Below are 12,965 nucleotides of genomic sequence, written 5' to 3'. Positions count from 1 at the left end.
AGACCTGGGTATGGTGTGCGTGTTCTGTTGTGATACTTTGTGGCTTTGATGGTTTGCTTTATTTACAAAGCAGGATGAAAGTCTTTTTGGTATGAGCACGTACTTCTACCAAAGAGCGAAAACGGAGACACCAGTGAAGGGAGGAGCGAGCACTCGCCCATGAGATGTCCGGCCTCTTCTCCTTCTTGTGTGATCCGTGGCGATGGCCGCCGGTTGCCGCTTCGACTGGTCACCACGTCGCTGGAAGAGGCGCGCGTAGCAGTTGCCACTTTGACCGGTCACCGCACCGCTGGAAGAGGCGCGCGTGGTGATCACCACGCCCTGGACGCGGCCACTGCGCCGCAGGACACGCCTCCGGTGGCGCTCACCACGCTCCTGGTGACGGCCTTGGCGCCGCTGAATTTTTTTGAATTTACTCTATGGTGTAGGGGTATCTGGGAGCTGAAATACCGTTCTCAGTGTTTGAAAGGCATTACACACTCTTGACTGATTCCGTGAGATCGATCATTGTCGCGTCCGAGAAGAGATCCGATCCATCTGGAAACCTGAGTAGTACATCGAGTCGGTCTCTTGTTGCCTTGTCTGGCCCTTTACATACCGGAGCACCCAGGTGGCCTGAACCAAATCGATCCAAGCTTACGATCAAGATCAAGAGTCGACGAGATCCAAGCAAGCAGGAACCATGGCTTCGACGGCGGCGGACGCAGGCAGCAACAGCGAGGTGGTTGCCGTGGGCGACAAGAGCAACAAGATGTTCACGCTGATCAGCTCCGACGGCGAGAGCTTCGAGGTCACGGAGGAGGTGGGCAAGATGTCGCAGACCATCAAACACATGATCGAGGACGGCTGCGCCGACAACGGGATCCCCCTCCCCAACGTCCCCGCCAAGACCCTCAGCAAGGTCATCGAGTACTGCAACAAGCACGTCGTCGCTGCCGCTGCCGCTGCCGACGACGACAACAACAACGCCAGCGCCGGCGCGAAGGAGGACCTGAAGAGCTTCGACGCCAAGTTCATCGCCGTGGACCAGGCGACGCTGTTCGACCTCATCCTCGCCGCCAACTACCTGGACGTCAAGGGGCTCCTGGACCTGAGTTGCCAGACGGCGGCTGACATGGTCAAGGGCCAGCCGGTCGAGGGCATACGCAAGATGTTCAACCTCGAGAACGACTTCACGCCGGAGGAAGAGGCGGAGATCAGAAGGGAGAACCCCTGGGCGTTTGATCTTTGAAGCTGTATAAGATTTCGTAGGTTTTCTTGCTTATGAATTAGTAATGGATGATTAGGCTGGTTTGTTTACTTGGTGGTTTGGAGCGGTGAAAAACTATACTCCTATCTACTAATAGTGTACTCCTTACTATATTTATTAAAGGGACATTTACATCTATGCCCTTAACTCGAACCCACTACTCAGTTTTGCCCCTAATTTTTAGGTATGCTCAGTTTTGCCCCTCCGCCGTTAGTGTCACTTATAGAAATGCCCTTTTGCGACGTTACCGTCTGGTCAAAGAACTTTGACCACCCAGAAAAAAATAGCAAAAAAAATCAAAAAAATCTGAATTTTTGTGGGATCGAAGATAGTCATGTCCGCAAGGCGCGTGCAAATTTGTGTGCCGTTCGGACACCCTGAGAGCTCGTGGCAAAGGAAATCATAAATTTTGTACGCATGTGAACAATAAATTCAAAAAAGTAGAAAAAAAATTCAAAAAAATATGAAATTTTGGGGAACTGAAGATACTTAAGTGCACAAGATGTGTGCACATTTTTGTTGTGTTTGGACATCGTAGGAGCTCGCGGAGAAAAAAATAAAGTTTAGCTCCTACGAGCTCGTACGGGCTCATACGATGTCCAAACACAACAAAAATGTGCACACACCTTGTGCACCTAAGTATCTTCAGTTCCCCAAAATTTCATATTTTTTTTGAATTTTTTTTTCTATTTTTTCGAATTTACTGTTCACATGCGTACAAAATTTATGATTTCCTTTGCCACGAGCTCTCAGGGTGTCCGAACGGCACACAAATTTGCACGCGCCTTGAGGACATGACTATCTTCGATCCCACAAAATTTCAAATTTTTTTGATTTTTTTTGCTATTTTTTTCTGGGTGGTCAAAGTCCTTTGACCGGACGGTAACGGCGTAAAAGGGCATTTCTATAAGTGACACTAACGGTGGAGGGGCAAAACTGAGCATACCTAAAAATTAGGGGCAAAATTGAGTAGTGGGTTCGAGTTAGGGGCAGAACTGGAATTGGCCCTTTATTAAAATAGTGTACTACCTCTGTTTTACCCTAAAATCTAAAAAGTGCACGCGCACTATTTAAAAAGAACGGGCGGCCGGCTTCTGGCCGCTCTTCTTTTGGTTGCATTGACTAAAACATGCACTTCTACATGATATCGAAGCCAAGAGATATTGAGTTCAAGACCCGGCTGGCGCAATTAAATTGCAGTCCACTTTCGGTCCATATTTAGGCCTGAGAGAGCCACACGTAAGAGGGAAAGTGTTGACGTATAATGTGTTGCCTAGTCTCTTTTATGAGATCGGTCTTTTGATTGCATTAGTTAGAGCGGTGAGGTGGGGAGGAGGGGAGGTCTTCCGACCATGTGGCAGTTGGCCAAGTGCGCATCGATAGTTTAGAAGTGCATGCGAGGAAGGAACGGGCGTTCATTTTTGGCCGGCCGCTCGCGAGCGCTAGTCAGCCACCGACCGCCGGCTAGACGCGCCCTAGTAATAAAGGGACTACCGCTTCCATCACTAAAATTGCCCCGTAGTTGTCAATAATTACGCCTCATGACATGGGTAAGTGAAGAAAACGATTCGTTTTTATTTCAAAATCGCCGCTAGATTCTGTTATAATATAATGATACACTCCAGTAACACGAGCACATAAGCAGCGCGATGGATGAGGCAGCAGTCCTCCACACGGGAGATCGGGTTTTGATCCCTGGTTCTGCTCCCTTTTCTCCCCTTTTTCCCTTCTAGCATGTGGTAATGTGCGGGACATGGCGCCCCTGTTTCCTATTTCAATTTTTGCTTTTTATTTACTTTCTAATTTTTTTTGTTTTTTCTTCTCTAATTTAATCCAGGATTTCCAAAAGAACTAAATTACAAAAAGTTTTGAGTTTTCTAAAAAATATTGAGAAATCATAATTGTTTGTGAATTCAAAAACATTCAAAAAATCATAAAATGTTCATGATTTCAAGAAATTGTTCATATATTATAAACAAATTCACAATTCCAAATAAATGTTCATGATATATAAAAATGTTCATGATTTAAAAAAGATCCAATATTCAAAAAATATTCGGGAATTTGAACAATTTTTTATAGAAAATGTTCATAAAAATTAAAACAAATCCATAAAATAATGAACAAAACAAATTGCGCTTACGTTGAGGTTTTATTAGGGAATCTGTGGAGGTTGTTTTATGATTTTATTTAGTCCCTCAAGTCGGGTAAAAAAAGGTTTCATGTTTTATACAACGTTGAGCCCCCAGAAAATTGACACAACTTCCTATAGGTTAGTTTTTGTAAACTACTCCTTCCGTTTCGAATTACTTGTCTTAGATTTGTCTAGATACAGAGGTATCTAGCACTAAAATGAGTCTAGATACATCGGTATCTAGACAAATTCAAGACAAGTAATTCAGAACGGAGGGAGTATATGAAAATGACTAAATGTCTATTTCGCCTCCATATACATCTATGTTAACTCTGGTACCACAGTACTGGTTGCGGTGAACACCGCTATGCTAGGTTAAGGCGAGATACATCATTCATCAGTCTAGCTCAAGCAGGGTTCATCAATGCAATTTGCTCAGCCAAAACATATTTCGTTGTGGCGCCTTAGAAAATCAAGTCGTGATGAGACCAACACATTTTTAGTTTTTGAAATGAATTTATAAACCCCTATATCATCATGAGATCACTCAGACATACTTTGTGAAATGACATTTTAAAAGTCCTTACCTCACCCTTGCATTTGATTCAGACCTTTTTAAATCTACCGCGGCTGCATAATCTGATAGTTTTTCTCCCATTGCAACGACAGGCATATTTGCTAGTAATATTAACGTAAAAAATGCTCTTATACTATGGGGCGGAGGAAGTAGAATATAAGATGCATCAATTTTCGTAAAAGTCAAATATAAGTATTTTTGATCAATATTATAGAATAAAATATGAATATCTACAATATAAAATTAATAAAATTCAATTTTTCATGACAAGTCTAATGATACTGATTGGATATAGTATCTATGAGATATTCAAGGCGGAATTAATACTTGCTTTTTTATTTGTTTGGGTAACATTATCCCGTCGCTTTTTGAAGCAAATAGTGTAGTTAAGAAATCATTTTCACACCAGACAATCGGCGACAAACAATTAACTCTTTTTTTTGCGGGTGACAAACAAATAACTAGCTCAATATGTGTGTTTCAATCACACACCTTTGTTAAACCATGCGCCCCACGAAGATTATTTTTTTTGTGGGTAACCCCCACGAAGATATTGCATAAATGTTTATCCAAACCAACGTATAAGTGGGTGTGCTGGTGGTGTGTGTTTCATTACCCTATAGGTTGACGGCAGGGTCAGCGTTGGTGTAGGAAAATAATAAGCAACCCTTTTTTCTAAGTTGAAGCAAAACTTAAGGTACACTACATGTGTTTATCAATAGGTGTATCCTAATTTTAAATTTCTATCCATCCTCTACTTGATTTTTTTTTCATAATTTGTTAAAACTTACTAAGATGATTTTCGTTAAGTTTCAAAATTTGGATTGCATACGTAGCGGTTCTGAAAATCCACTCTATGAGATATTGCCACCATCTCATGGCATGCATCTCCACCGCACGTTTGTGCGCCTTTTAAGCGTATAATTTTCTGCAATGCAATGCAGAATACTTTTTTTTGAACAATCACAGAGGGGGAGAGGATCCCCACCTGAATGTGCTCAAGGTGCCATCGTGGCAAGTTGTTACAGAGATGCGCTAGAGCGTGAGGCAAGGTAATGCCGCCAAGACACAGCGGCAGCCTTCTGAGCATGCTTAGTAAATCTAAAACACCACTAAAGAGTGAAATCTGCTACAATGTTTCTGACAGTGAGGGAGGGGGATGGAGATCATTCCAGAAAGTGGCGGCGTTCCACGAGTCCGCAGCTTCCAAAGAATGGTGATGGCGACATCCGGCCAAATATTCGCATCAAGACCGGAGGGGGTCTTGACATCCCAAATGTCAAAGATAGTGGAGGCGGCTGAAGGCCGAGCAGGAGCCGAACTTGGGCAGCGGCAGGACAGGTGAGGAAGATGTGGGAGGATGTTTTTGTTGTAGAGGTTGGCCTTGGAGTTCAAACGGTCCTGGCATTGGGGCAGACGGTCGAGTTAAGGATGTTTTTGTTGTAGAGGTTGGTCTTGGAGTTCAACCTGTCCTTGAGAAGTAGCCATCCCAAGATCCTGAGCTTGATGGGGGCGTTGGTGTTCCAGATGGTGATGGAGTGCTGATCGAGGTCCTCCTCATGGTCATGGGTGAGGTCATACGCATGTTTGGTGGAGAAGCCAACGCCCCTAGATTTGATAGATGACCCAGGCCAAACCCACAATTTTGAATGATAAACATAGGAATCTTAGATCTGTCCTACAGAACATGACCAACGTCATAACTTTATGCCAACAAAACTGTCAGCTAAAACTTCATTCACCTATCATCAAATGCATGTTTCTTCCGTAAAGAAAAAAAAGAATCATCAAATGCATATTCCAATTTAGTGACAAAGCAAAAGAGAGAAAAAAAGAGACATGTTTAACAGGTATACAGGTCATGCACTCAAGTGGAACCCTGACAATATCAGGATAAGGATAAAAACAAGGAATTCACAGCAAGCCAGCAAGTACGTGGTATAAGCGTCTTTTTAACCCATATAAGACGTAGCAAGTTTGGGAGGAAATCTGTAGCATTTGCCCCCTTTGTACAGAGCTGCAACTTTACAACGTTGTCAAGAGATGAGGGAGAAACACATGTTCGACGGCCTGTCTTACAAACATGTAGAGGGAAAAATCCTGGATGGTGCTACAAACATGCCAAGTAATCAGTGTATTTTCCACCGAGTTCAACACGGCCTCTGGAATTCATGAGTTCTCCATGAAAGAATTCGACACGAACTCACCGAGCCGTAACCATATTTCCTTCTGCAGTGGGATAGTGTCAACATCTACAAACTATCACCAAAACTTCAGAGTTCGCCAACATGATTAGTCTTCGCGGCAGCTTTACCTGCACATCAGAAGTTCACGAATCAAGAATGGAAAATCTGATAATACAAGCATGGAAAATCACAGTATAGAGCAGTTTGTTCATCTTGTACAATCTTGGGCTCCTGCATGTTATAATATAAAAAGCAGTAGCTCAATTTGGCACACTCTTTTCATTAGATAATGCTGCAAGCAAGGCAAAGATCAAAGCACTAGCGTGTGCTTCAGCTACCGCTCTGCTGTAGTGAGGCGGTGTTGGTGCAAATTACAATTGATTTCTATCAGCAGGTAGCAGTTCTGGTGCCAACACACATATGAGAAGCTGGATCTGTTCCTTCAACCTCAGGGACACTTAGGCTGAATCCCTCCGCTCCATAACTCCTCCACGGAGCGGAGTGGCATTCAGTAGAAATTTGGGGAGCGGCCAATACGTAGCTCCGCGCGCTCCGCTCCCTGATGAAGGAGCGGGCGATTGCCGAACACAGCCTTAGTCTCATAAATCATCCACAATACTAACTGACAAACTAAACATGCTGAAGTGCTGAGCTAATGCTAGCGTCATTCAAATTCAATAGACTACATGGACTAGTTGTTCGCATAATTTGGACTAGAACATAATTGAGCAGCAATATCATAGATTAAACAGAATGCACAAAGTAAAAGTATATGGATCACATATGAAAGCCATTATATACCTGCAAAAAACTTCTTACCTAGTTTATATCGATTTTCAGCTCAAAGAGATCACTTGAAACTGTACTCTGATTGCACTCAGAAACTATCCCCTCAAGATCCATAGGTGCATTTGAAACGAAAACAAGCAGCGGCTTCTTTTTCGGAACAGGCAGTGGCTCACTCTTGCCCTCCAGTATGCCTAGAACATTCCTCATGACAGGTCTCTCTTCTGAAAAGGGATTCACACAGCTCAAACCTAGAAGAAGCAGCCTCGTCATTTGCTCTGTGTCATACTCCCCATTCAGGCTCATATCAACAGCATCTAAAAGTCTGCCCTTAGAGTGCAAATTCCAAACCCAATCAACAACATTCAGCATGTTCATGCTGCCAGGAGCTTCTCGGTCTATTGGCCGCCTTCGTGTGCAGATCTCCAGCAGTACAACCCCATAGCTGTAGACATCGCTCTTTTCTGTGGCTCTTCCCATCTGGAGGTACTCAGGGGCAAGGTAACCAACAGTCCCTGCTGCTAAGGTTGACCGAGGGCTGGTACTAGGATCCTTCAACCTTGCAAGCCCAAAATCCCCCAACTTGGGATTGAAATGCGAATCCAGAAGTATGTTACTGCACTTGATATCCCTGTGGATCACCTGCTTGTCATGTTCTTCATGTAGGTATGCAACCGCAGAGGCAATGCCGACTGCCACATTGTAGCGCCGAGCCCAGTTGAGAATGGGATAACGGTGGACACCTGAGCAAGAGTGGAGAGCCATGTCCAGGCTGCCATTTGACATGAACTCGTACACAAGCAGCAGCTCGTCCTTCTCCGCGCACCACCCTCGCAGCTGAACCAGATTAGGGTGCTTCAGGTCAGCGATTATGGTAAGCTCGGCGGTGAACTCGTTGTGGCTCTCCGTGGATTGCTTGGAGCGCTTGACCGCATATGTGACCCCAGAGCGCGGGCACACCGCCTTGTATACAGTACCGAAACCACCACTGCCAACCACTAGGGAAGGATCAAATCCCTTGGTCGCCGAGAAGAGATCTTGGTACATGAACTGCCTTGGATGGCCCGCTGCTTTTGCTCTGACGCCGCCGTTGAACCCTCCAGGACGAGACCTCCACTTCTTCATAGACAATATCACAAACACCATGACTGCACCGAGAAACACGATGGGCAAAGGAATGCCGAGCCCCATTGCAAGCCTTCTGCGGTGCCCATCCTTACGGCTGGCGACAGCGACATCCCCCGACGCGGGGGCCCTGCGGACGCTGTCGGACACGCTGTGCGAGGGTCTGGACGCGAGGTCGACGGCGCGCAGCCCGTTCGTCTGGAAGCTCCAGCTGTGGATGACGAAGCCGCCATCGGTGCTCCCGTTGTCGGACGAGCATGAGACCTGGAAGCCGACGAACATGAACTCCGCGAAGCGGGCCGCGAGGGCCGTGGCGTTGGATACCACCAGCGCGGGCGTCGGCGGCCGCAGACTCGCGTGGCTAAGGAACACCTCCAGGCGAGGCCGGAGCGCGTCGTAGATGATCCACGAACCGACCTCGTTGCCGTTCCGCAGGTCCACCGCCCCGGTGGAGTTCCCGCCGACGTGCTTGCCAGCGGAGGACGTGTGCACGCGATTCTTCGACGCGTCGAACGACACCTCGAGCGGGAGAGACCTGTTCCCGCCCGTGCCCTCGGCGGCGGCGACCGGGTCGGGGAGGAGCACGAAGGAGAGGCGGGAGGCGGGGCGCGCGGAGGCCGGGGAGGCGAAGAGGAAGGAGGTGGAGAAGGAGGTGTTAGGGGGAAACGGGAGAGGGAGCGGGAAGAGGGCGTGGGAGGAGGGCGGCGGGAGGGACACGGAGGCGGAGCGGAGCGAGGCCCCGCCGAGGAGGGTGAGGTTTCGGAGGGAGAAGGACGGGAAGGAGAAGGCGACGGTGGTCGCCGCGTCGGCGGTGGGCGGTGGCTGGACGGGGAGGAGGAAGAAGACGACGGCGAGGAGGTAGAAGGGAGGAGGTCTTGGAGCCATGGCGTCTGGCGTGCCGGTGGCCGGTGGCCGGTGACGAGGTCAATGCGGGGTGGAAAAGGGAAAGCGGGGCCTTATATAGGGGAGAGTGTGGGGTCAATCTGTCAGAGACAGTGAGAGCGCGCAACGCGAAAGATGACGGAGAGAGACGGTTGCCGATGGGTTTGCTTGCTTTTCCATTATTTTATTTTCTGTTTTTCACGATGAATGATTGAATGCCGTTCCCAAATTTTGATGTTTACGCATTCAAAATAAATAAAAAATTGAACCTTCAAAATAAAAAAAGATATCTAGGAATGAATTCTAGAAAATAAGAAAAAGAAGCGAGTTACTGAAAATAAATGCAACACGGTCGATCCTTCATTTGCTTAATTTTTGTCCCGATTGAACACTTTCATGTATTAAGGCTAACCAAAACAAAAAAAATTACTAAATTTAAATGGTTATTTGGGTTCCAAGAAAATGTGAACCAATAAATTGTTATTTTTGCTTTTCTTCTAACCCTAAAGTTACACAAAATACATTTTTTTATTCATGTATTAGTTCTAAAACCCAAGAAATTCACAGAAAAAAAAGGTGCAATTACACACAAAAATTGCAATCCTGCAAAAATTGCAATTACACTAAATAAAAGATAATAGCATAAAAGTAATTTCAGTTGCACCAAAAAGGTGTAGCTGCAACAAAAACAAATGAGCAAAACACTTACAAACATAACAACTTTTTTATATACACACAAAGCACAATCGTGTTTCAATAATAGTATACTAAGCAAAGATGGCCGAGGACAAGAATTCGGACCCTTTCTTTACAAAGCACACAAAATCCACTCTCGTCTCTGCCTATATCCATTGGTTGAAAAGCCGGCTATGGTTTTGTTTTAGTAATAAAAAAAACTAGTTCCATAATTCTGGTAACGAATGCATGGAGGCCCTCCTACGAAGGGGTTTAAGCTTGCCAAAATAATAGCCCCGTAATTAGTAGTGTTGAGTCACTTTTGTCTTCATGCCCACACGCAGCATGCTGATTGTGTATGAGAGGTGCTTCGAAATAACTTGTATATGTAAAATCATAAGCACACTAGAAATGTTGGAAATATGCCCTAGAGGCAATAATAAAATGGTTATTATTATATTTTTTTGTTCATGATAATTGTCTATTGTTCATGCTATAATTGTGTTATCTGGAAATCGTAATACATGTGTGAATACATAGACCACAACACGTCCCTAGTGAGCCTCTAGTTGACTAGCTCGTTGATCAAAAGATAGTCATGGTTTCCTGACTATGGACATTAGATGTCATTGATAACGGGATCACATCATTAGGAGAATGATGTAATGGACAAGACCCAATCCTAAGCATAGCTCAAAGATCGTGTAGTTTGTTTGCTAGAGCTTTTCCGAATGTCAAGTATCATTTCCTTAGACCATGAGATTGTGCAACTCCCGGATACCGTAGGAGTGCTTTGGGTGTGCCAAACGTCACAATGTAACTAGGTGACTATAAAGGTGCACTACGGGTATCTCCAAAAGTGTCTGTTGGGTTGGCATGAATCGAGACTGGGATTTGTCACTCCGTATGACGGAGAGGTATCTCTGGGCCCAATCGGTAATGCATCATCATAATGAGCTCAATGTGACCAAGTGGTTGATCACGGGATCATGCATTACGGTACGAGTAAAGTGACTTGCCGGTAACGAGATTAAACGAGGTATTGGGATACCGACGATCGAGTCTCGGGCGAGTAACGTACCGATTGACAAAGGGAATTGTATACGTGATTGATTGAATCCTTGACATTGTGGTTCATCCGATGAGATCATCGAGGAGTATGTGGGAGCCAACATGGGTATCCAGATCTCGCTGTTGGTTATTGACCGGAGAGTCGTCTCGGTCATGTTTGCGTGTCTCCCGAACTCGTAGGGTCTACACACTTAAGGTTCGGTGACGCTAGGGTTCTTGAGATATTAGTATGCGGTAACCCGAAAGTTTTTCGGAGTCCCGGATGAGATCCCGGACGTCACGAGGAGTTCCGGAATTGTCCGGAGGTGAAGAATTGTATATAGGAAGCCCAGTTTCGGCCACCGGAAAAGTTTCGGGGGTCACCGGTATTGTACCGGGACCACCGAAAGGGTCCCGGGGGTCCACCGGGTGGGGCCGCCTATCCCTAAGGGCCCCATAGGCTGAAGTGGGGAAGGGAACCAGCCCCTGGTGGGCTGGTGCACCCCCCTTGAGCCTCCCCCTGCGCCTAGGGTTGGAAACCCTAGGGGTGGGGGGCGCCCCACTTGGCTTGGGGGGCAAGCCACACCCCTTGGCCGCTGCTGATGACCCACAAGTATAGGGGGTCTATCATAGTTCTTTCGATAAGTAAGAGTGTCGAACCCAACGAGGAGCAAAAGGAAATAATAAGCGGTTTTCAGTAAGGTATATTCTGCAAGTACTAAAATAAGTGGTAACAGATAGTTTTGTAATAAGGTAAATTGTAACGAGCAACAAGTAACAAAAGTAAATAAGGTGCAGCAAGGTGGACCAATCCTTTTTGTAGCAAAGGACAAGACGGAACAAACTCTTATAATAGAAAAAGCGCTCCCGAGGACACATGGGAATATCGTCAAGCTAGTTTTCATCATGTTCATATGATTCGCGTTCGATACTTTGATAATTTGATATGTGGGTGGACCGATGCTTGGGTGTTGTTCTTACTTGAACAAGCATCCCACTTATGATTAACCTCTATTGCAAGCATCCGCAACTACAACAAAAGTATTAAGGTAAACCTAACCATAGCTTCAAACATATGGATCCAAATCAGCCCCTTACGAAGCAACGCATAAACTAGGGTTTAAGCTTCTATCACTCTAGCAACCCATCATCTACTTATTACTTCACAATGCCTTCCTCTAGGCCCAAATAATGGTGAAGTGTTATGTAGTCGACGTTCACATAACACCACTAGAGGCTAGACAACATACATCTTATCAAAATATCAAACGAATACCAAATTCACATGACTACTCATAGCAAGACTTCTCCCTTGTCCTCAGGAACGAACGTAATTACTCACAAAGCATATTCATGTTCATAATCAGAGGGGTAATAATATGCATGTAGGATCTGAACATATGATCTTCCACCAAATAAACCAACTAGCATCAACTACAAGGAGTAATCAACACTACTAGCAACCTACTAGCACCAATCCCGGACTTTGAGACAAGAATTGGATACAAGAGATGAACTAGGGTTTGGAGATGAGATGGTGCTGGTGAAGATGTTGATGGAGATTGCCCTCTCCCGATGAGAGGAGCGTTGGTGATGACGATGGTGATGATTTCCCCCTCCCGGAGGGAAGTTTCCCTGGTGGAACAGCTCTGTCGGAGCTCTAGATTGGTTCCGCCTCGGTTCCGCCTCGTGGCGGCGAAGTCTCGTCCCAAAAGATTGCTTCTTATTTTTTTCTCATCGAAAGACTTCATATAGGAGAAGATGGACGTCGGAGAGCCACCAGGGGGCCCACGAGGTAGGGGGGCGCCCTAGGGATAGGCCCTTCGCAGAGGGAAGCAGAGGTTTCCATGCGCTTTTATGGTTGGATGCACAAAATCTCAATGCGAAAGAACGTCACGTTATATTGCCCCTTGTGATATGAACCTTTATTATGCAGTCCTTCGCTTTTATTACTTCCACATCACAAGATCGTATAAAGCTTATTTCTCCCACACCAATCAATCATACATATTTAGAGCAATTTTTATTGCTTTGCACCGATGACAACTTACTTGAAGGATCTTACTCAATCCATAGGTAGATATGGTGGACTCTCATGGCAAAACTGGTTTAAGGGTATTTGGAAGCACAAGTAGTATTTATACTTGGTGTTGAGAATTTGGCTAGCATGAGGGGTAAAGGCAAGCTCAACAAGTTAGAGGATCCATGACAACATACTTTATCTCAGATATAAGAAAGACATAACTCATTACGTTGTCTTCCTTGTCCAACATCAACTCTTTAGCATGTCATATTTTAATG

General features: G+C 45.4%; 1 protein-coding gene and 1 pseudogene across 1 annotated transcript; one reads left to right on the top strand and one right to left on the bottom strand.

Annotated features, from left to right (window-relative positions):
• The first annotated feature begins 202 nt into the window (after positions 1-202).
• LOC119297242 lies at positions 203-1,231 on the top strand (annotated as a pseudogene).
• Positions 1,232-5,922: 4,691 nt separating this feature from the next.
• On the bottom strand, positions 5,923-8,942 carry LOC119299466 (probable L-type lectin-domain containing receptor kinase S.7). The gene is made up of 2 exons (XM_037576692.1): positions 6,966-8,942; positions 5,923-6,274 (listed from the first exon to the last, which is right to left on the bottom strand). Exon 1 carries the CDS (start codon positions 8,940-8,942, stop codon positions 6,966-6,968), a length of 1,977 nt encoding a protein of 658 aa, XP_037432589.1. The 3' UTR covers positions 5,923-6,274.
• Between the last annotated feature and the right edge of the window lie 4,023 nt (positions 8,943-12,965).

This window comes from Triticum dicoccoides, chromosome 5A (genome assembly GCF_002162155.2).
Source record: "Triticum dicoccoides isolate Atlit2015 ecotype Zavitan chromosome 5A, WEW_v2.0, whole genome shotgun sequence".
Taxonomy (NCBI): Eukaryota; Viridiplantae; Streptophyta; class Magnoliopsida; order Poales; family Poaceae; genus Triticum; species Triticum dicoccoides.
The sequence above is the reverse complement of the archived record's forward strand: the minus strand, read 5'-3'. Positions and strand labels throughout refer to the sequence as shown.

Coding starts and splice junctions, on each gene's coding strand:
- LOC119299466 (XM_037576692.1), bottom strand. CDS start 8,942: ATGGCTCCAAGACCTCCTCCCTTCTACCTCCTCGCCGTCGTCTTCTTC.